The sequence below is a fragment of the Megascapheus bottae genome, chromosome 25 (genome assembly GCF_031878675.1).
Source record: "Megascapheus bottae isolate mThoBot1 chromosome 25, mThoBot2.hap1, whole genome shotgun sequence".
Taxonomy (NCBI): domain Eukaryota; kingdom Metazoa; phylum Chordata; class Mammalia; order Rodentia; family Geomyidae; genus Megascapheus; species Megascapheus bottae.
The window spans coordinates 10,039,741-10,061,615 of record NC_143533.1 but is presented as its reverse complement, the minus strand read 5'-3'; the positions used below and the strand labels follow the sequence as shown (position 1 = coordinate 10,061,615).

At 46.3% G+C, this 21,875-nt stretch overlaps 1 protein-coding gene and 1 long non-coding RNA gene across 5 annotated transcripts in view; one reads left to right on the top strand and one right to left on the bottom strand.

Annotated features, from left to right (window-relative positions):
• LOC150046373 (uncharacterized) overlaps nt 1–2,903 on the bottom strand; it is a 3,244-nt gene extending 341 nt beyond the window's left edge. Inside the window, exons 1-3 of the long non-coding RNA XR_016539664.1 lie at nt 2,793–2,903; nt 2,196–2,299; nt 1–149 (exon numbers count right to left, since the gene is read on the bottom strand). The exon at nt 1–149 is cut by the window's left edge and continues 341 nt beyond it. This is a non-coding gene — a long non-coding RNA (uncharacterized LOC150046373). The remainder of the gene's footprint in view (nt 150–2,195; nt 2,300–2,792) is intronic.
• Usp3 (ubiquitin specific peptidase 3) overlaps nt 1–19,795 on the top strand; it is a 93,135-nt gene extending 73,340 nt beyond the window's left edge. For all 4 annotated transcript variants that reach the window (XM_090358227.1, XM_090358229.1, XM_090358228.1 and 1 more), the window contains exons 9-15: nt 1,950–2,096; nt 6,020–6,126; nt 6,230–6,310; nt 17,631–17,749; nt 17,952–18,065; nt 18,153–18,220; nt 19,548–19,795. In XM_090358227.1, the coding sequence (XP_090214353.1) occupies nt 1,950–2,096; nt 6,020–6,126; nt 6,230–6,310; nt 17,631–17,749; nt 17,952–18,065; nt 18,153–18,220; nt 19,548–19,713 (802 nt within the window). In that variant the 3' untranslated portion in view covers nt 19,714–19,795. The remainder of the gene's footprint in view (nt 1–1,949; nt 2,097–6,019; nt 6,127–6,229; nt 6,311–17,630; nt 17,750–17,951; nt 18,066–18,152; nt 18,221–19,547) is intronic.
• The last annotated feature ends 2,080 nt before the right edge of the window (nt 19,796–21,875 follow it).

Here is a 21,875-nt window from a genome sequence, read left to right as displayed (position 1 = left end):
TTTGCTCCCTCGCTTCTTGTTGTGCCCCTCTTCCAGCCCTCTCTTCAGGAAGGGGCTTCAGATTCTCTTAGGCTCTGTGCTTGACACATGTTCTGCAGAGAGGAATCCTCACATGTGTGTGGCACGTTTTCTATGGTTCTGGTGCAGACCTTAAGGAGGAAGGAATAATGTGAGCCAGGGGAAGAGAATCATGTAAAAGCTGGAGCCTTAGGTTAGTTCCCTGTCTTTTCGGTCTTTGTTCTGGGATTCAGAAATACAAGCTTGTTTGTCAGAAACCCATTTTCCTATGAAATAGGTATTCAAAACATAAACCATCAACTAAATATGAGCAGTGTTTCATTAAATATGATTATAGAACATAAGAAACCTAAGTTGACTACAGAGAAAACTGAAGCCTGCCCTATAAAAGAAATAACTGAAGATGGCTGAACGTTGTTGAATTTAACATACTAAAATGCTTTATAAGTCTTTTAGCTGAGTCAATTAAATGATACATTTTAAGTGTCTAAAAGTAGAATCACTTGTAACATAGATGCCCTGCTTTGTGGAATGAAATTTTAGGGTCAAAATTAAAACCAGGGGAAAAACAAAAACCAAATTAAAGAAAGTATAGCCGAGTGCCAGTGGGTTATGCCTATGATTCTAGCTACTCAGGAGGCTGAGATCTGAGGATTGAGGTTCAAAGCCAGCCTGGGTACTAACATCTGGGAAACTTATTTCCAGTTAACCACCAGAAAACTGTTGCTCAAGGGGTAGGGTGGTACCCTTGAGCTGAAGAGCTCAGGGACAGTGCCCAGGCCCAGAGTTCAAGTCCCATGACATTACATTATTTATATATAGATAGATACACACACACACACACCTGTAACATATGTAAGGAAGGAACGTAGTAGTATTTTGATATAACAGAATTGGCTGATACCCATCCCTTAAAAAATAATCTGCCTAATAGGTCTAAGTTCACCTGATGAGAATGTAAACTATTATGTATTGGTTTTCATATAGCTTATTTTAGGAGTAACATACTAGATTATATTTGAGAATGAAAATTTTTGCATGTGACAGAATTTCAAAGAACACTTATCTTACCATGGTGTTACTCAATTAAATAGTCACTAGCTCGGGATATTTGTAATTCGGAGAAAGGGGATCTGTGGTTGGAACAAAGTCTTTACGGAGGTCCATCCACTCATAGACCTTCCTGTCCATGCTGCCAAAATGGTAGCAGGAGTCCGTCCCATTAGTGTCAGAAGAGAATTTACTAGAGTTTACCTTGATATGTTTTATACCTTCTTATTAGTCACTGATCTTCCTTTAACAATTCCATGAAGTTTTCTGTTCAAATATGGTATTAGACTATCAGAACATGTTGAACATGCATTTGTAACAATAAAAAAACTTCCTTTCTGCTGTTATTATGCATATTTAAAATATTTTAACAAAAAATCTTCCTTTTTTAAAATGCATATTTTTAATCTATAAAAGGTTTTAAACTGTGAAGTTTTAATATATAAGCCTTTTCTAGAGGGAAGTGGGAGGCTGAAGGTCCATCCAAGGAACGAGAGTTCTAGTCTCATTTGCTACTCTGGAGCTGTAAGGATTGAAGAAATCACTAGCCTTCTTGCCCACTTATTTTTTTTAGCTTAGGCTAATAAAAGTAAGTGCTCATTGTGCTATTTCCACACATGTATGCAATGTATTCCAATCATCCCCCCTTTTGTATCACACTCCTTCACCCCTAAAGTGGAGGGGCCACTGGAGGACATCATTACCCATCCAATTAGCTATACATTCAAAATTACTTTTTCAAGAATTCTTTCCTGAAATGCTCCACATCATGTGTGGTGCTGGTGGGGTGAGATGTCCTCATGCACAGATAGGCCCTTCCTGTCTGGGGTGGGTGGCTGGGGAGAGCCTCTGGGTCATCAGGGGCTTCTGCTTGCTTCTAGGGGTTATCAGCAGCAGGACGCCCATGAGTTCATGCGCTACCTTCTGGACCACCTGCACCTGGAACTCCAGGGCGGCTTCAATGGTGTTTCCCGCTCAGCAGTTCTACAGGAGAATTCTACTCTGTCTGCAAGTAACAAGTGCTGCATGTAAGGTTTCTTTTCACCCTGTTTTGTGGTGTGCTTTGTTCTGTGAACGTGTGTATGTGTTAGGTTTGATATGGAAGAGAAGAGGTGTGAGGGAGTTACCTGGACATTTGCTGGAACTTTTTGTGTGCTTGAACTTTTCCAAGGGGTCCAGCACTCAGATCACAAGCCCAGAATAGTTGCATCTCGATGTGGTGATCTGAAAACTTAAAGACAGTAGGCATGTCTTAGCATTTTTCTCAAAATACCTTGTATATAGAAATTAACTCCACATTCAAAGTGAATTTATATGAAAGTTTAAAATAAAATATTTTGAATGCTTAAAATTTGAATGAGTTTTCCAAAAGACTATAATGAAACTTGAGAATTTATAAAAAATTTCTCAGAATTTTTTTCTCAATTAGAACGAAATAATCTTTGGATTATTTTTTCCATGTAATAATAGCACAAAATGTACTTTGAGAGCAGAATCTTCATTTTGTAGTGGAAGGAGTGAATTATTGATCTATATAGAAAGGGGATTTATAAGAAAAGACACTCCCCAAATGCACAGTCATTTATACACACGTCACTCATCTTCATTTTGTAGTGGAAGGAGTGAATTATTGATCTATATAGAAAGGGGATTTATAAGAAAAGACACTCCCCAAATGCACAGTCATTTATACACACGTCACTCATTGCTTGGCACCCACTCACCTGGGCTAGCAGGCTTGTGACAGCACGGCCCCCAGCCAGCCTGCCTCGTCGGAAGGATGTACACGTGAATGGCCATACTTCTTAAGATGTACGTTTGTGACTCCACCAGACTCCACTATAAATAGGAAAGGCTTTGACCTGGTAAAATTCTTCCTGCTAGCACCATATTAAAAGCTGTAATTTAAAAGTTCTCTATTTTGTCATGACATATGCAAATTCTTTTTTTTGCTAGTCGTGGGCCTTGAACTCAGCTCCTGAGCACTGTCCTTGGACTTTCTCAAGGCTAGAGCTCTGCCACTTGAGCCACAGCACCACTTCCAGCTTTTTTCTATGTATGTGGTACCGAGGAATTGAACCCTTGTCTTTGTGCATGCTAGACAAGCACTCTACCTCTAGGCCAAACTCCCGGCCCCCATAATATGCATACTCTTAACATTCTTAGTGAGCCAGGAGGGAATTTTCCTCATTCCTTAATTCTTCATCCCTTAATTCCTTGGATGCCCTGTGGAATCAACATTGTATGTAATGCTTACACAATATTCTTTTAGCATCTGTGAACTTTCATTATGAATTTAAAGAATGTCAAGTTCCATTTTTGAGTTAGGACTAGAAAGAAGAAATGAATCCTCAAATATTTAAAACCCCAGGTTTCCTCTTACTTGCTTCAGTGCACTGGAGTAAGCATTTCAAAATCTGAGGGTGTTTGCTAAATAAAACTAAAAGAGGGCCTGTGTTGTCTGTACTTGCTCCACATACCTGGCCCTACCAGAGGTTGAGGAGATGACAGAAATAAAGACAAGTTTTTTTTTTTTGGGGGGGGGGGAGTCCTGGAGCTTGAACATAGGGCTTGGGCACTGTCCTTGAGCTTTCTCAAGACAAGAGCTCTACCACTTGATTGAGTCACAGTGCCACTTCTGGCATTTTCAGTTAATGTGGTACTAAGGAATTAAAACCAGGCCTTCATGCATACTAGGTAAGCACTCTACCACCAAGCCCCCTCCCACCCCAAGTACTGCGTTTACTACGTAGCTAATTTGTAGAGCTGGCTGGTGTAGTGGTTCACCCACTTGGAAAGCTGAGGCAGAGCCAGTCCAGGCTACTTAATGAGACCCTGTCTCATAAGCAAAAGAAAACCATCACTCGTGCTGATGTAAAGGATTCTGGTAGTGTAAAAGCTAAGTAATCAATATTCACATGCTGTTTGTGTGTACACAGGAAAGGAACAACAAACATTGAACTATTTATGAATCTTGTTTTGTGTTACAGTCCACTTAGATGATCACAAGTCCCACAACTGGAAAAAAAGCCATACAATCAATATATGTATATTAGTCCTTGAACTTCCTTGAGCCAGAAAATGCTCTTTTCTGTCATTTACAATCACTTATTAATGAGCTGAACTGTACTTTCTAACACACTCCAAATTAAACCTTTTTTTCTAGAAAAGTTGGGTTTCTTTTCTATGACAGGGCTTCCTTCCTGTATTGGCAGGAGAAATGGACCAAGTATATTGTTTTGAAACTCAACTGAAAGACATACTGACTAGAAAATTATCAGAAGGAAACCATAGCCCATAGAAGGAGCCCACAGTGGACATGTCAGGCGTTAGGTTATCACTGGGTCATAAGAGCACACAGGGCATGATTGTAGTACTGGTAACCCCAGCAAGTGACTGAGGCTATCTCAGTGTTCATTACCATTGCCTTGGTTCAAGCAGGAGAGCGGAGCATTACGAGGAGATGCTCAGGCAAGACCACCTGTGGGACCCCGAGCCAACTTACTTACCCTCTGTGCCTTGGCTTCTGGGTCCAAAAAATGAGGAAAACAGTATCTTCCCACCACAACTCTTGAGGATGACTGACTAGGTAAAGTTGCAGCTTAGAGTAGACTTCAAGCAGAAGTACCTGCTCTTGCTCAATCCAGACTCTGTAGTGTAAGTACACTGGCACACATGCCGTGCTTGGAGACTGTGCGGTACACGACCAACTGTACAGACTCAGAATACAAAGCAAGAGGCAGATGTGGTCTGACCTGATACCAACACTGCCAGTGCTTTCTTCTTACACTCTGCTTCGAGAACTCATCTAGCCTTCATGCCAGGCTGTGAGGGCAGTGCTCTTCCTGTTTGCAGTGGCTAAAACCGAGGCTCAGAGAGGCTCTGTCACATTAGGACAGGTAGCTCTTTTTTTTTTTATTAAAGAATTTATTAACATTGATTTTTACATCATATTTCAAATGATGTGTTTAACAAGCAAGCATTCAAGAAGGGAATATATATACAATCACTGGCACTTAGTTTTTAGAACATAATCAAAATTAGGCTAAGGGTTTGTATATCATAGATACATATTAATCAATGTAATAAAACATTATGTCTAGAGTCATAAGTTTTTATGTCTATGTAGTTGTGTTTATATTTCCCGTACCATGTCCATATCATTGGGTATGCAAATATTGAGTCCTTGCTATTGCACTGTTTAGATCTAATAGCCACATATTAAGGATACCATGCACCTTTTGTTCCTTTGGTCTTAACTTAGAACAGGTAGTTCTTAAGGTGGTATATTTTCATTTCCATAAGAAAGTGGTTCACTTTGTTTTTTTTTTTTTTTTGCCAGTCCTGGGCTTGAGCTCAGGGCCTGAGCACTGTCCTTGGACTTTTTCTCAAGGCTAGAGCTCTACCACTTGAGCCTCAGCACCACTTCTGGCTTTTTTCTATGTATGTGGTACCAAGGAATCGAACCCGGGTCTTTGTGCATGCTAGGCAAGCACTTTAACCACTAGGCCAAACTCCTGGCCCCGGTTTACATTGTTTTACGAGCTTTTTAAAAGAAATATTCAGGCTCAGCACTTTCAATTGTGAAGCTCTCTCTCCAGCAATATTTACTAAATCTGTATTTTTGTTTATATCTTCAGATTTAGAATATTGTTCAAAGTCAAGTATATGTGATGAGAGGTCTTGCAGCAAACATCCAGTACATCCTAAAGTGGGGCGGGAGGTGTGCCGATGGAGAGGCTGGGGTTAATTACTTCTGGAAAAAGTAATGCAACAGGAAGGCCAGTAGTTAAATCGTTCCATTTAGTGTATGAATATAGAGCTTTGACGTTTGTATCTCGTAATTTAAGATGTAATTAAAGATATAAATAATATACATAGGAAGTTATTTATAGGAACTTTTGCAAAAATTTAAGTTTTTCACTGAGATGTTTCCTGGCGCTTTCTGTAGAAATGGAGCATCGACTGTTGTCACAGCCATCTTTGGAGGCATCCTCCAGAACGAGGTCAACTGCCTCATATGTGGGACAGAGTCCAGGAAGTTCGATCCATTCCTAGGTAAGAAACACTAGCCTATATATGCCGTTGAGAGAATATGGTACCGATTACTTTGAGTCGTAGTCACAAGGCCCTAACAGCTATTTTCCTCTGTCCTCCCAAGATCTTTCATTAGATATCCCAAGCCAGTTCCGAAGTAAGCGCTCTAAGAATCAAGAAAATGGACCAGTTTGTTCATTACGAGGTAAAGATACTCTATTACTCTAAAGTTCTAGAAATTTCTTTAAAAATTATGAGCCTCCTGTTTTCAATATATCTCCGTTGTAGTTTTACTGCTCCCTAAAATTCCGTTCAGTGTCTTACCTACCACATGCTGGTTTTAGGTTATGTATATAAGAGAAAGTTTTCTCACCAAGCCTGGGTGCCAGTGGTGTAAGATCAGCCCAGGAAGAAAATTCCTGAGACCCCCATCTCAACCAGAAGCTGAGCATCTTGGTACAGACTTTTGGGGGTGAAAATTGGATGCTTCTTAGGACTGGAGGTGTGGCTCGAGTGCCTGTTTAAATATACAACCCTACTACTTTCCCCACAACTTTTCTGACCAGATGAAACAAAATTTAGTAAGATATCTCACTAGTCCATCCAGAAAGAAAAACTAGCAAAGTTTATAAATTACAGTAATGCTTCCTTGTATATGAATAATAGTTTGAGAAATCAGTTTGTCTTTCAAGTCTCAGGCATACTTTTTTTTTAGTCACAAGACCATTAAAATTCAAATACTTTACTTTGGGAGACCTTGAGCTAATTCTTTTCTTTAGTGACTATTAGCTACTTCAATCAAGGGAAAAGCTCTAATTTTATGGAGAGAGAACAGCAAGGTGGCTAAGAGGTGCCTTGTATGCATGCTGCTGAGAGAAGAGTCTGGCAGGGAAGGAAAAACTGTCTAGAAGAGAGCAAGTGGGGGGGGGGGCTGGAAAATCAGCAAGGGGTGAGAGTAATCCTGAAGAGCACCCAGTAATGATGCACAGAGCTTCTGCCTGGGGCTGGAGTATGCCATCATCCCCCCCCCCACACACACACAACTGCCACTGCTAGACACCTTGCCTCAGCAGCCAGCATCACTTGAACCCTGTCCCCAGGAACTGAAAGTGGCTCCAGGCACAGCTCTAGAAACACAACTGCCTGAGCCACTCCAGTACCACCTAGCTTCCCCTTGGGGCCACCTCTTGTAGGAAGCCTGCCTGAGCTTACCCAATCCTCACTGTGCACAGGTCTGAGGGAGGTCCCATTATGTCCTGAAGCTCCAGAGTCGTGGCCCATCCCCCACAGGAGCAGGGAAGCCTTAGGACTGTAACTGCTGATACAACGCCCCAAGCACTGCCCAGGCATGTCCCACAGCCCTGGAACTTCCAGTGCCACCAGCACTTGTCCCACCTGACTTAGGGACATTCCTGCCTCCATGCCTTAGCTAACTACTCATGCTTGACTGCCAGAACTGTGGACAGCAGCACCCCAAGCCCAGCTGCAACCTGGACTGCCATGAGGGACCTGGCGAGGGCTCCATGCCCACAGACCTGGGACCATGGCTCTTGATGTCTGGCTTACTTCCCCTTGTTCCTTGAGACCGTACTGTTTGTATGCCACAGCTCTCCAAGACTGGCTCACGGTGCTTATACCCTCGCCCCAACTGAGAGCACCCCACCAGACTTAGGGACGGTCTCCTTTAGTCCCGTCACCTCAGTCTGCCATTACCAGTGCCACAGAGCAAGCATCAACTGTGCACGTGCGTGGGACCTAGTGTGGTCCAGCGACGATGGCTGTTGGCTCACAGGCCTTGTGTCCCCTGTGGTAGACATGAAGGAACTGGGCACACAATCTGTGAATGCCTCCATCTGCAGTCCAGTCCTCTGGCCACCTCCAAGCCACTGCTCCCGTCTAAACTGGAGTTAAGACACTGTTGACATCTGTCACAAACAACTGAACTCAACAAGGCCTCAGTGCTGATCTAAGTGCCACTGTGGCCCTGCAAATGCAAGCACCTCAGAGGGAGCCAGAGTGGTGAGGGATGAAGAACCAGGGAGTCTGTCCAGTCGTGTGGTTTTGTGTGGGTGCAGCGCCCTGCAGTAGCCCTCCCAAAAGGTGTCCAGTCTGTAGAAAAACTCCGTCCAGTGTGTTCTGCTGTGACCTCTGACCATCTCAACCAAGAGGAGCTTTACCTGACTCTATCCCAGGCGGGTTCCACATACCACAAAAGCCAGAGGAAGAGAGGGGCTGGCTGTCACACAGCCCATGCAGGTCCACACAAACTGCCCGCTTCCACCAGCTGCTTTCCACACACTTTCCCTCCCGTGAGCTTCTCAGCCAAAAGAAATTTCACACAGGCTCCAGCTTGGACCCCTCTCACTGCCCTTGGAGGGGAACAAAATTCAAGCAAATGGGGATAAAAGCACAAGCCAGTGCCTGTGCACAGATGTGCACCTGCAGGGCCCTGTCATGTTCTGCCCTGGGAGACATGCCCACAGGAGCAGCGGAGATGAAACACTTCCCTGTCCACACCTCTGCATCTGGTGGCCTGTCAACATGTTCTGCCAGCCTCCTACCCTGCCACCCACCAAAGCACCTGGACTATCCTTGTTTCCCATTGGAGATCAGGGGCATCAGGCCCTGATCAGCAACTGCTGGGGGAGCCAGGAACAACAATCCATTCCAGTAGAAAAGCCTGAGGTAGTTGCTGTCACCTTACAGGGGAGACCTCCCTCCCAGTGTATTGACCAGACAGGGTGGTCTCTCAATTTGCTACCTATGCTACACCTGCCTGAATTGCTGGGGTGTCCCCATTTTTGTGCAGCCTGCAAGGACAGACCATAACCATACATGCATTCTTAAACTCACAAATAACAGCCAAAGAAGGTACACCCTTGGGCTAGCTGAAAAGAATCTGTTTTGCATAATAAATTGCTACTCCAAGACACATCTTTAGGAGGGAGTTGCTCAGGTGCCCATTACAGAAAACTGGCCCGATTGCCCAGACACACAAATTTCAGCAGAGGAATGAAAGACACATAAAAGACCCAGGGAATATAGCACCTCATTACATTAATAATTCCTTAGTAAGAGATCCTAAGATACCAAAGGAGATGAAATGCCTCATACAAAGCTTAAAAGAATGACTTTACAAAAGCTGAATCGGAGCCAAGAGACTACAGATAGAGACCTAAATGAAATCAGGAAGACAGTTTGGGGTGTGAATGAGAAATTCAACAAAGATAGATTGGGAGAAAGAACTAATCAAATCTAGGAACTAGCTCTGTAAGTCAAGCTGAAAATACAATTGAAAGCAGGCAAATGAATCACTTCTACAATTTTAGCTAATTAGACAGATTGGGAATCGTGGTCAGTACCAGCACAGAGATACAAGTTTGCAACACTCCATCTCAGGATGGCTGGGTATGGTGGCGCATGCTACTGGGAGGCACAAAGCCCGGGCTCAGTAGCACATACTTGTCATTCACAGTTACACCAGGAAGCACAAACAGAAGGATTATGGCCAGGGGCTGACTGGGCACAAAGTGAGATCCTACCTTAAATGTAACCAAGGCAAAAGGAGCAAGAAATATGTGACTGAAGGGAAGAGTGCCTCCCCAGCAAGCATTCAGCCCCGAGTTCATTTCCAGAATACTGCCGAAAAGAAAAATGTATAATACAGCCCTACCACTCAAAAGAAAAATACGTTTAAAACAACTTAATGGTACAGCTCAAATTTTTAGAAAAGAGCTACACCCCAAATTAGAAAGAAACAAGCAATAAAGATCAGAACAGAAACAAATGAAATAGACTAAAGGCTTTAGACTTAACTTTAAGACTTTAAAATAACACAGAGAAGGGGTAACAATGTTCAAAACAAGAAATGTACTCACAACCTTACATATGTAACTGTTACCCTCTGGATAACACCCTGACAATAAAAGTGAAAAAACAATAACAAGAATACAGATCATCCGTGAAATGAATTGGTCATTATAAAAGATAAAACCGACAAGCCTTTATCTAGACTTAATGGGAGATAGAACCTAAATAGAATTAAACATGAAAAAGAGATGTTGCAGCAGATGCTGCAGAAACTCAAAGGATGCTTAAGGATTCTTTTGAGCAAACTATGCTAATCGGAGAATCTAAAGGAAAGTGAACTATTTTGGACACATGACCTACCAAAACTAACTCTTAAAGATATAAAAAGTAAATAGACGAATAGCAAGTAATAAGACTTGAGTCAGCAATAAAAAAAAGTCGTCCCAAAAAGAAGCTGAGAAATGGGCCGGGAGTTTGGCCTAGTGGTTAAAGTGCTTGCCTAGCATGCACAAAGACCCGGGTTTGACTCCTCGGTACCACATACATAGAAAAAAGCTGGAAGTGGTGCTGAGGCTCAAGTGTGGTAGAGCTCTAGCCTTGAGAAAGTCCAAGCAAGGACAGTGCTCAGGCCCTGAGCTCAAGCCCAGGACTGGCAAAAAAAAACAAAAAAAAAAAACAAAAAAAAAAAAACTGAGTAGTGGATAACATTGCTGCCAGATTTTACCAAATTCCAGAGAAACCTGTTCTGCTGAGTCTGATGCCAGCATTAACCCAGCTACCAAAACTGACAAGAAGCAGTATCCATTGCGAATGCAGACATAAAACATATCACTTGACTATCAAGTTGGTTTCATTCCAGGATTCCAAGAATGGTTCAACATATTTGAATCATTAAATGAAAAGCATTATGTAAATGTGCACATCACAATCATTCCTTCATAATAAAAGCCCCAAACAAATTAGGTATCACAGGCTTCGCTGTCACTATAGTGAAGGCTATAAGTGACAAACCCATAGCAATATCATACAGAATAAGGGAAAAACCTCAAAAAGATTTCTTCTAAGTTCAGGAATAAGATGTCACTCTTTAACTGTTGGCATTCACTTAGTACTAGAGATTTAGCCAAAGTAATTAGGCAAGAATATAAAAAAGCTAGCAGCTCTAGGTAGGGAGGGAGGAAGCCTTTATCCCTGTGTGCAGTGATGGGATTCCACATGTGGAAAACCTGGAGTCTATCAAAGCAGTAGTAGAAACAGTCAGTGAATTCAATAAAGTAGCAGGCTACAAGTCAAGAAAGACAATAGCTTTTCTTCCCTTCCCCATTCCCTTCCCCCCACCTCTCCCATGCCAATCCTAGAGCTTGAACTCGGCCTGGGCACTGAGCTGTCCTAAGCTTCCTTTGCTCAAGGCTAGCACGCTTAATACTTGAGCCACAACACCACTTCTGGCTTTTTTTCTATTTATGTGGCACTGAGGAATCAAACCCATGGCTTCATGCATGCTAGGCAAGCACTCTACCACTAAGCCATATTCCCAGCCTCGATAGCTTTTCTATACACCTTGTAATAAAATTGCTTAGAAAGCAATAATGAAAACAGGTCCATGCACATTAGTTACAAAAAAGTACTGAAATACCTAGGACTAAACTTAAAGATGTGAAAGACCTAAATTATGAAACACTGAAAAGAGAAGTTTCATGTTCACCACACACAAAAGGTAAAAAGACCTCTGATGTTCATATACATGATTGCTTCCTAAAGCAGTCAAAAAGTTTAACTTATCAAAATACCATTAACATTCTTTGCAGAACTAAAAATCATTCAAAAATCCACATGAAAGCACAAAACATCCTGAATAGCCAAGGCAATCTTGGGCCAAAATAGCAAAGCTGGCACACCTAATTTTAAAGCATACTACACAGCCTTGGGAAATCCCAGCATGGTATTGGTATAAAAACAGACACAATAATTGACTTGAATTATAAAATTCAAGTTGAGTGTGGTGGTACATACTAATATACCAGTAATTCTAGCTACCTCCCAGTAGAGTCAAGGATTAAACTCTTGAGGCCAGGCCTCACATCAAAGCACAAAATCCTACCTTTATAATGAAATCAAAAAGGGCTGGAAATGTGTCTCAAGTGGCAGAATATTTATCTAGCAATCAAGAAGTCTGGAGTTTGATTCCCAGGACAGAGAAAGAGGGGATCGGGGAGACCAAAAATAAATTTATGTGTCTATACTACAAGCAACAGATTCTTAACAAAAGTACCCAAGCATACAGTGGAGAAACCACATTTTTAAGAAATGGCACTGGGGCCTCATTACTTAGGAGGCTGTGGTCCGAGGATCATGGTTCAAAGCCAGCATGGGCATGAAAGTCTGTGACACTCTTTATAATTAACCACGAGAAAATGAAGTGGTACTGTGGTTCAAGAGGTAGAGCTCTAGCATTGAGCTGAAGAGATTAGGGACAGCATCCAAGCCCGGAGTTCAAGTCCCATCACTGACAAAGAAGAGAGAAAGAAAAGGCCCTGGGAAAGCTGGACCTGTAGCTTTCACCTCATACAAAACCAATAACAACAACAAAACTTAAAAACAGATGAAAGATCTTAGTGTAAGACCCAACCAGAATTAGAAGCCATAGGAAAACTTTAAAAACTGATGTAGGTTATGATCTTTCTGGATATAATTCCAAAACCACAGAAAATAAACGCATAAACAAATGGGCTTGCATCAGACTAAAAATCCTGTGCAGTACAGGAACAATTCAGTGAAGAGGTAATGTACACAGTGGAGAGAGGACTTGCCAGCCATCCATGTGGCCGAGGATTAATAGTCTCAATATATAGGAACTGGCAAAAAACCTACCATAACAAAACTAATTAAAAAAAAAAACAGGCAAGGCGCCGGGAGTTTGGCCTAGTGATCGAGTGCTTGCCTTGCATGCACTAAGACCTGGGTTCGATTCCTCGGTACCACACACATAGAAAAAAAAAAGCTGGAACTGGTGCTGAGGTTCAAGTGGTAGAGCTCTAGCCTTGAGAAAGTCCAAGGACAGTGCTCAGGCCCTGAGCTCAAGCCCAGGACTGGCAAAAAAACAACAACAACAACAAAAAAAAACCCCGGCAATCTGAATAAATACATCTCAAAAGCAGCAGCACCAATAGTAAGCCCATAAAAAGCATTCCATATCATTAGCCATAGAGATGAGCAGATCAAAACTTCAGTGAGAAATTGGCACTAGGGGTCCTGCCTGTAATCTTTTATTTCTCAGGAAGCTAAGATGGAAGGATCTCAGTTCAAAGCCAGTCCAGGCAGGAAAGATAACCGCAAAAAAGCCAGAAGTGGAGCTGTAAGTAGAGCACTAGCCTTGAGCAAAAAAGCTCAGAACAGCGCCCAGCCCTTGAGTTCAAGACCCAGGACTGGCACACAACAATGACAAACTATAGTGAAACTTAGAGACCTCACCCCAGTTCGAATGGCTGTTACCAAAAATAAAACCTGAACAAATGCTGCAGGGATGCAGAGAAGGAACCCTTCCATGCTATTGGCGGAGAGGCACTACATCAAACAGTATGCAGGGCCTTCAGAATGTAACGGAGAACTACCACACAATCTACCTTCCCGGTCCTGCTGTGTTGTGAAGGAAACGAAGCCAGCACGCCAGAGAGGTCTGTAAGCCCGTGTTTGCACCAGCACTGCTCAGAGAGCCAAGAAGTGTGATGAGCAGGTGCACCCACGAGTACATGAGTGGATACAGAAAATACAGCGCGCACATTTATCCATAAGGAGTGAAACCTTAGCATTTGCAGGAAATGGATGGAACCAGAGGACATGATCATGTTAAATGAAATAAGCTCACATGGAAACTTTAAAAAAGAAAAAGTAATAATTTCACAGAAGACAGTGGCGAGGGACTGGAAAGGCGCTAGGGGAGGTGGGCCTCTGATAAGTGCAGTGTGTGTGTATAGTCATCATAGCCAACTCAAGGGTTTGTAAAATGTATTTTCACAAAACTGTTCCCAAAAATTGAAACGTAACTGCCAAACTCTGAGGCCAACCTTATCCTGATACCAAAACCCCACAAAGATTCAGAAAAGAAAACTGTGGGCCTGTGTTCCTTCAGAGAACCACCCCTGGGTCCTGCAGCATGCCACAAAGGTCCTATGGAGCTGGTCCTGGTGATGCCCTCCTGTGATCCTAGTTACTGAGGAGGCTTCAGAGCTGAGGATCACGGTTCAAAGCCAGTCCAGTTATCTTCAGTTAGCCAGCAAGACGCTGAAGTAAAGTGATAGCCAGACTTAAACATAATAGCTCAGGGTCGGCGCCCAGGCCTCGTGTTCAAGCCCCTGAACTTTGTGCACATACAAAGAATAAACTTAGAAATATTCAAGATCACCTGGCACAATGGAGCACACTGTGACCCCAGCACTTGGAAGCCAAAGCAAGAGGATTTCAAGTTCAAAGCCGTGCAGACTACATTACCAAGAACCCATGTCTTAAAAAGCCAAAAAGAAATGGCTTGAAGGGGTGTCTCAAGTAGTAGAGAGCACATGTAGCACATGGAGGCCGCTAGCTCCAATCCCAGTACTGCCCCCCAAAAAGAAGGGAGTGCTGGGAGCATGGCCTAGTGGTAGAGTGTTTGCCTAGCATTCATGAAGCCCTGGGTTCGATTCCTCGGTACCACATACACAGAAAAAAACAAGTGGTGCTGTAGCTCAAGTGGTAGAGCTCTAGCCTTGAGGAAAGCCCAAGGAAGAAAAAAGAGAGAAGCCAGCTGCAATGGCTCACACCTGTAATCCCAGCTGTTCAGGAGACTGAGATCTGAGGATCATGGTTCAAAGCCAGCCTGTGCACAAAAAGACCTGAGACTCATGTCCAAATTAATCTCTAGAAAATGGGAAGTGGGTCTTGGCTCAAAGGTAGGGTGGAAGCCTTGAGTTGAAGAGCTCAGGTACAACATCCAGGCCGAGTTCAAGCCCCATGACCCCCCCCCTCAAAAACAAAAAAGGGGGGGGAGAGGGAGGCATGGAGGGAGTGAGGGAGCAAGGGAGCACGCACACAAGCTTTATGAAAGGACAGGTCAGAGCCTGAAGCAGCCATGGAGGCCACACTGTCTTTTCCCTGAACAGGAGCAGGAAAGAGGAAGAAGGAGTAGCCTGCAATATTGAGTGACAGCGTGAGAGCAAAACATGAACATGCGAGTTTACTCCACCACGAAGAAAAATGCACAGTGCAATGAGGACCCAGCCAGCAGATGGTGTGAAGCGAATGTTAATGTGGGAAAACATCTGTATTACCCCACTTCATACTTTCCTGAATTTGAGGTCTCAAGATAAATAGGGAAAGTACCACACAGGCCGGCGCCTCTGACATCAGTTGACCATCTCCTTGGTGTCAGCGAGGCCAGAACTCACAAATCTGCAGTGAAATCTACTGCATAATCATGAAGCACCATCATATAGAGAAGACACACTTGAGAAATATTTGTAACATACCTGAAACCAAATACTTTGCACAAGTATATGATATATTTAGAAAATGCAACTTGTCAAAAAAAAAAAAAAGACTTTAAGAGCACACTTGAGACCCTGCAGCACTTGGAAGCCAAAGCAAGAGGATTTCAAGTTCAAAGCACTCAGACCAGCATGTCTATAAAGGACAGCCACCATCCTGAAGCAAAACCCCGAGGACTGAATTCCCAGTGTTGTCAGTGACTGCTTTCCCATTTCCGCCTGGCACATGGGGGCGGGGGATGGGCACACAGCACTACACCCAGCAGATTCTGTTGCGATGGAGTCTCATGGACTTTGTTGTGCAGGCTAGCCTGGAACTTTCGTGCTCATGACTTCTGCTTTACGAGTAGGTAGGATTATAGATGGGAGCTGTTAGTGCCTGGCTCGATTTCAAGACCTTTTTGTCCAGGTTGGCCTCAAACCATACTCTAGGTTTCCACATTTCCTAAGCAGCTGGGATTGCAGCAGGCAGGAGCAGTGACACTCAGCCTTAACCTTAGTGGTCTTTGATTTTTATTTTCTGACTTACATGCAAGATCATGCAGTTGCTAATCATGAGCAATTACTTTTTCCTTTCAGTTTGGGTGTTTTCTTTTTGCCTTGTTTCTCTGGTTGAAACAAGTACTGTGTGGAATCGTGGTCTGGCTTCTGATCTTTAGGGGAGAGTTTCAGGCGTCTGTCCAGTCCGCTGTTCACTGTGGGGTTTTCACACATGGCTTTTGTCACGTTCTTGCTTGGGTGCTCAGACATCGATCTGAGTACTGTAAGCTCTGTTCTTTCCTTGACAATGCCACAGTCTCCATGATGCAGCCAGCACTTGCTGATGCAAGCTGCTGTGAACATGACTTCAGAGCTCTCTGGCCCCCTTGAGAGTAGTCGAAAGGGATTCACGGCTTCCTGGCCACTGCAGTGTGCACTGGGGAGGCCGCATGTGCATCTGCAAGTCCAAGTTTAGAATGGCTCTCCTAGGAGCTTGTGCTCCACAGTGCTCTGTTGGGATGGAGTGGAAGAAGAGGGAGATTGTGTAAGGTTCCCAGGAAGAAGTGAGAACTGAGTTGAGGGGAAAGTTGGTAGAGGTCCTTGTGCCTTCTAGGCCAGAGCACAGCCATACTCAAGAATGCATGATCCTGCTGTGTGCTCACAGGCAGGCTCACGCTGTGACCCTAGCTACTCAGGAGGTCAAGGCTACCTGTGACACTCATCTCCAGTTATCACCAGAAAAGAGGACGTGGAGCTATGGCTCAAGGAGCCACAGCACTAGCTGTGAGCACAGACGCTCAGGGACAGCACTTAGGTCCTGAATTCAAGGACCAGCGTGCACATGCGCACACACACAGGAATAAAAAGGAAATCTTGACTTCTTCCCCCCCTCCTTGGAGGCTCTGCTGGATCTTGTTCTGGCATCGTTTCCTTCTACTCCCCCCCCCCCCCCCCCGCCCCTTTACTCTCTTGCTCTCAGGGGAGCAAAGTCTGTGACCTAGAATCTTCCCATGTAGCCCATGCGGCCGCATGGCTGGCTCTCCTCTACAGCAGGCCTGTCTCGCCAGCCCGCTGCAGTGTGTGTGTGTGAGAGAGACAGAGTGTGTTCTGTGGCGGTATACAAAGATGGCTGATGCCAGTCATGGACATGGCTCCTTGGGCAGCCCCTGGCCGGTGGCATCTCTGCTGTGCGCTGTGAGCACAGGCCCCGGGGCCTCTGGTAATTCATGTTTTCCCTACACAGTAAGGAGGCAGCTGCACTTTACCAAGCCATTAACGTCTTCAACAGATAAGTCGCTGGGGCCTATCTAGGGACTTAAAAGTGCAGACAGAGGATCTCCCAGAGTTAGTCACCCTAGCACTGGGTAATCTATGTTTATTTTTGTTATGATTGTGAAAATGTTTGATCTAAATCTGACTTTTTATACACTTGGGGCTTTGTTAAAAACCTGTTGAGAAAGTAGCTGAAACCGAGTTCGCTTAGGAATCTACTTTTAGTAGCATTTCTGGACTAAATATCCCATTATTTCTACTAAACCACCATTGTGTGCCGCTTGGTCGTCTCCGGGTGCCAGGGCTCACGCCAGGTGCTTTGTGCTTGTGCTTGCCATGGTGTCTTTCCCTGTGGTTTACACGAAGCACGGGACCCAGAGGTCCCGGACTAGTTTCCTCTGTAAAAAAAACATCTTAATGCTGCAAACATCAATTTGGTTTTAGATTGTCTTCGCAGTTTTACCGACTTGGAAGAACTTGATGAGACAGAGTTATATATGTGCCATAAATGCAAAAAGAAACAGAAGTCCACAAAAAAGTTTTGGATTCAGAAACTCCCCAAGGTAAGTGTAGAGGTGGAGGGGTCAGGTCGGTGCGGGCAGGGTGCGCGACCCACAACAGCTAGAGCTAGGGCTTGACACAGGGTCAACTGTCCTCTGCTGAGGCCTTCCGGGGTGCCCAGAAGGAAGCAAAGCTGAGGCACCCACCACCCTGAGTAGGGACCGGGGTGCACCAGTCGCTCACGTCCCTGTCCTTCTCACCCAGGTGCTGTGCTTACATTTGAAACGATTCCACTGGACAGCGTATTTAAGAAACAAAGTTGATACATATGTAGAGTTCCCACTGAGGGGCCTAGACATGAAATGCTTCTTGCTGGAGGTAAGCGGGGCCCCGGGCGCTTGCAGAGCTGTGGGATCCTGGGCGTACACTGCCGCCACTGACCGCTCCCAACTCCTTGTCCCGCAGCCCGAGAACAGCGGCCCGGAGAGCTGCCTGTACGACCTGGCCGCCGTGGTGGTTCACCATGGCTCCGGGTGAGTGAGCGGCCGCTCCCCGGCTTGGCTTCCAGCATCTTCTGGTTGGGAGGACTTGGTGGCCAGCACAAGACCAGCAGTTGTGCACCAGTCCTAAGAATAGGGTCGGGTGCACTGTGTGTGTGGTGGGGGAGGGGTGGACCAGCCCCAGAGGTCCAGCCTACTCTTTTTACCTTTCCTGAGCCTTGAACTCCGGGCCTGGGCAGTGTCCTTGAGCTTTCTCAAAGCTAGTGTTGAATCACAGCACCAGTTCTGGCTTTTTTCTATGTATGTGGTACTGAGGGATCGAACCCAGGTCTTCATACATGCCAGGCAAGCACTCTACCATTAGGCTGCACTCTTGGCAAAGCCTGCTCTATTTTTCTTCATAGCCTGGGTTGTCTTTATTCCAATGACTTCTTTAGTCCATCGAAATTTAAAGGGGGGAAATGGGACTTTTTTGTTTTTTTGCTAACACTGGATTTTAGCTCAGGGACCCATATTTGTCCTGCTTATTGGCGTGGCTGGCACTCTACTCCCTGAGCCATGCCTCCAGTCCTGCCTTTTTTGGGTTACTTTGGAGATGGAGTCTCATGGGTTTTTCTGCCTGAGTAGCCATCAGTGCTGGACTACGATTGGGTATTTGAAAAAAATAGTTGAATAATACTTATTTTTTAAGGCTTTAACATTTTTTGTCATTATACAGTTGATATACAGAGGTCAATTTTTTTTTTAAACTATCAAACTTGAATCATACCATACTTGGTATGACCACTACCCAGGATAAAAGTATTTTCTCCTCACACCTGTGTAGATTGGTTCCACTGACTGTACTGTCTGGTTGGAGTCTGATTCTTTATAAACATCCTAGTTTTTCCTTTTTGATTTAAGAAACATCGGGTGTTGGCTGGATACTCTTAAAATATTCTTCCATCAGTCCCTTTCCCCGCGTGGTCCTCTTCCCTCGGTTTCCCTGCTGTGCCCTGGCAGGCTCCTTCCCAAAGGCAGTCTGCCACTTGGTTCCCTAAGCCTTGACCTTGCTAGGCTTCACATCCCACAGCCCTTCAGTTCTTCCATTAGTCTAGTGAGGCAACACGGCAGTCTTGCTTGCCATAGAAATCCCACAAAACCTTTTGGTAGTCGACGGATAGACATCTGTGCTGCCCGCAGCTTATAGCTTCCTACGGTCCTTGAAGAAAGGTTGTGCACTGTTGGCAGAGGAAAGTAGATGAGGTCGGTCAACCCGCTCACAGCCACGTGATCAGGATTATTTGATGACAGTTCCACACATAGCAAGTCCTCTGGCTGCTTGGCTCCTCGTGTGATTCCTTCAATCCTGTCCTTCCAGGGTCGGCTCTGGACATTACACGGCATACGCCACTCATGAGGGCCGCTGGTTCCACTTCAATGACAGTACTGTAACGCTGACTGACGAGGAGACCGTGCTGAAGGCCAAGGCCTACATCCTTTTCTACGTGGAGCGCCAGGCCAGAGTGGGGTCCGACAAACTTTAACCCCACCTCAAAACCACGGCTCACCTCCGACCCCACAAACATTTCCAGTTCCCATAAATACTTGATCCAGAAATTAACTTCAGTATGCACTTTTCGATTTCCTGTTTTGGGTTTAGTTCTGTCAGTTGTAGTGGTGGTTGTTCTACCAGAAAACCTCAGCAGACATTTGCATTTGCTGCTTTACTTTAATAATTCAGTTTTTATATGTAGTTTCCAGAATTTGGTTCAGTTTGACTTTTTTATATTAATGACCTTGGTTCTCACTTTGAGGCACATTTACAGCAATGCTTTTGAGTCCTACATGCTGAAAGCAGCCATGCCCGAGTAAAGGGAGGCCAGGCTGCCTACAAGCTGGGCGCCCCCCTCCCCACCTAGGGCAGAGGCCTCTCCCCACACTGTGCCCCCCTCCTCCTCCTCCTCCCAGGGGCGTGGAGAGGCCGTTTCGAGGAGTTGGGGAAAGGCAGCTCGTTCCCCTCTAGCTGAGGACTTGCCCCTTGTTTGACCTTGCCCCCAGAGGGGACCCTGGTGGCCCTGCCCAGGCCTGTCCCCAGCGCAGAGCGGACACCTCTGAAGAGTCTATTCAACTTGGCAGCCGGCGCCTGCGCGGGAGCCTCACCCTGAGACTGGAACCCGGGCCCCCGGCTGGGATCTGAGGGGAACCCAGGCCGTCCGTCCCGCGGGACCCCCGCTCCACAGGGCGGTCTAGCCAGGCACACTTGCATTTTTTTTCTATTAAAACTTTGAAATCTTTTCAAGCGTGTAAATTCAGACCCAGTTGCTCAGCCCGCAGCCTTTCCTGCGGCCCCGGCCGCACTTCCACGCCCGCCCCGCGCACGGCTGCGCTCAGTCTCCCCCGCGGATGCCCTCGCGGGCCGCGTGCCCGCTTTCATCTCCCCCTCTAATTTCGGTGGCGGCCTTCACTCACTTTCCTTCAGCGTCATTGTTCCGTGGGTCTGGAAGGCTCCGGCGGGGGAGGCCGGCCGCGCGCCGTCCCGCCCGTCTCCAGGGCTTTCCCCGCGCCACGCGGCCATGCCCACGCTCCTCGGGACAGTAACCCTCAAGTCCTCCCACGGCTGTGGGGGTAGAAACACAAATCTCTCCATGGTGGAGAAACCTTTGCTTATCCACTGTATTCTACTCAGTGTCTAGTGATGGCGGACGTCACGAAGCAGCGGCGCGCTGCCCGGCGTGGGGCCCGGTTTACTCCACACGCATCTGTGAGACACCCAGCTCCGCTCGCTCTGCCCGCTGCGCCTCCCGGAGCTCCCGGCCCCGGCCCCCGGCCCCCGGCCCCCGGCGAGGCTCTGCCGCCTTGGGCCAGGGCGCTCACGCTGGAATCCACCCACTTCCCGCGTCCCCCACTGCTCTGTGGAAACGTGTCATTAAAGACCTCTCTCTCCTCTCCTGGGACTTCGGAAGTTCTTTCGGCGGCCCTGGCTCTGGGCCCGGCAGCAGCAGGGCGCGGGCCGGTGCGCCCCCACCCCAGGGGCCAGGGCAGCCTCCCCAACACTGCCTCTTGTCCTGAGCTCTGCACGGCCACCAGCTTGGGGCAGCAGAGCCGCAAGGTCCCCGCAGGCGTGGCCCGGCCAGTCCCTGGGAGACCTGGAGTGAGGTGGAGTGGAGCAGCGCCGGGGGATCGGGACAGGGAGCCGCCCAGCAGGCGGGCGTGCCTCACCTGGTCCCTCCGCACAGCCGCAGCCAGCCTCCCAGCGGAGGTTGCATGCGGTGGACAGAGGTGGTGATTGATGTCCCTGGGTGGGGAGGGGGCGAGGCCCAGGGCGGCGTGTGGGGTGCGGCTTGGGTGGGTGGGGGGGCACCGAGGAAAGGGGGAAGCCATGTAAACCGCATCCCCTAAGCAAACGTTGAGACCCCACTCGGCATCTGCTTCCCTGGGCTGTGGACACAGAGGGCCACCTCCCTCGGCAGGGGCTGAGTGAACCCCACAGGGACCCCAAGAATCTCACTGGCATCTGCTCGCAGCAGCGCCTGGGGCGCTCAGGCAGGGCGCCCCGCACCACCGGCCTGCAGGAGGAGAATCCCTTTTAAGGACACGCGCGAAGTTCAGGCCGAGCCCCTGCCAGTCCAGGCAGCCACACGTGTGTCTGCATCCTGCTCCCCCCACCCCCTCCAGAGCTCCAGCAACAGTTGTTGGCCAAAAATAA